Genomic DNA, 1471 nt, shown 5'->3' with positions numbered 1-1471 from the left:
ACCCCCCCCCCCCCCCCCCCAGCCAGTTCAAATGCACCAACACCAACCGCTGCATCCCCGGCATTTTCCGCTGCAACGGTCAGGACAACTGCGGCGACGGCGAGGACGAGAAGGACTGCCGTAAGTGGGGAGCGTGCCTTAGGGAGGGGGAGCACGGCTAGGGGCGAGGAGCTCGGTGCTGCCTCAGATTTTGGGCCTTGGCTCTGCTGCAGGCTGGCTCTGGGTGGTCCTGCCTCTGTCCGTGGTCTCACCAGGTCCCGGCTCCTCTGCCGGTGCTGGTGCCCGCGCTGTGCACCCGGGTGCTGGTGTGCGTGCTCCTCCAGGCGTGGGCAACGCCTCCCTCCCGTGGCAGCACATACAGACCGCAGTCGTTTGGGGGTGCCCAGGGCAGCCAGAGACCCTCCAGCTCTGGAATAACCTTCTGTCTGTCTGTCCCGTCGTGTGTGTCCCCCCCCCACCAAACCCCAGAGGCTCTGTGGGGTGGGCTCAGGGTTAAGGCTTTGCTTTAGGTCAGGACTTAGGGTGCTGGGGGGGCCTGGGAAGGGACAGCATGGAGATCAGTGCCCTTGGACGCCCGGAGCGCCTGCGTGGCTCTCTGCTCCGTGGGGTGATTTTTGGAGGGGTGGTGGCTGGCAGCACCCTGACGCCGCTTCTCCCTCCTGCAGCGGAGGTCACTTGTGCCCCCAACCAGTTCCAGTGCGCGATCACCAAGCGCTGCATCCCCCGCGTCTGGGTCTGCGACCGGGACAACGACTGCGTGGATGGCTCGGATGAACCTGCCAACTGCAGTAAGCGGCCTGCGCGGGGAGGGTGGGTCTGCCCGCGCCGAAACCGGGAGCTGCCCCGCAGCCCCGTCTGCGTGGCTCTGCCTGCGGGATGGTGGGTCCTTGCTCGGTCCCTGCTCAATCCCTGCTCGGTCCCTGCTCAGTCCCTGCTCGGTCCCTGCTCAATCGCTGCTCGGTCTCTGCTCGGTCCCTGCTCGGTCCCTGCTCGGTCCCTGCTGAATCCCTGCTGAATCCCTGCTCAATCCCTGCTCAATCCCTGCTCAGTCCCTGCTCGGTCCCTGCTTGGTCTCTGCTCAATCCCTGCTCAGTCCCTGCTCAGTCCCTGCTCAATCCCTGCTCGGTCCCTGCTCGGTCCCTGCTCGGTCTCTGCTCAATCCCTGCTCAATCCCTGCTCAATCCCTGCTCGGTCCCTGCTCAGTCCCTGCTCGCCAGCGGGGGGGGACGTGGGGGGTTAAGGTTTGTCCTGGAAATGTCCCCCGGAGCAAACGTCCCACCCTGCCTTATCGCCCCGCAGCTGAATTCAAATGCAGGCCAGGGCAGTTCCAGTGCTCCACGGGGATCTGCACCAACCCAGCCTTCATCTGCGATGGAGACAACGACTGCCAGGACAACTCGGATGAAGCCAACTGTGGTAGGTCCTCCCCGTCCCGCCACGAGCCTCCGACCCCGGCGGGGCCGGCGCGCCC

General features: G+C 65.8%; 1 protein-coding gene across 1 annotated transcript in view; it reads left to right on the top strand.

Moving 5' to 3' along the window:
* Positions 1-1471, top strand: part of LOC104132272 (low-density lipoprotein receptor-related protein 1) — a gene marked incomplete at both ends in the record, with an annotated part of 38951 nt that overhangs the window by 26340 nt on the left and 11140 nt on the right. The window contains 3 exon segments of the mRNA XM_035900950.1: positions 23-120; positions 666-788; positions 1300-1416. Of these exon segments, the coding sequence (XP_035756843.1) occupies positions 23-120; positions 666-788; positions 1300-1416 (338 nt within the window).

The sequence above is a fragment of the Egretta garzetta genome, unplaced genomic scaffold (genome assembly GCF_000687185.1).
Source record: "Egretta garzetta isolate BGI_Z169 unplaced genomic scaffold, ASM68718v1 scaffold928, whole genome shotgun sequence".
Lineage (NCBI taxonomy): Eukaryota > Metazoa > Chordata > Aves > Pelecaniformes > Ardeidae > Egretta > Egretta garzetta.
This window is presented reverse-complemented; position numbering and strand designations above follow the sequence as displayed.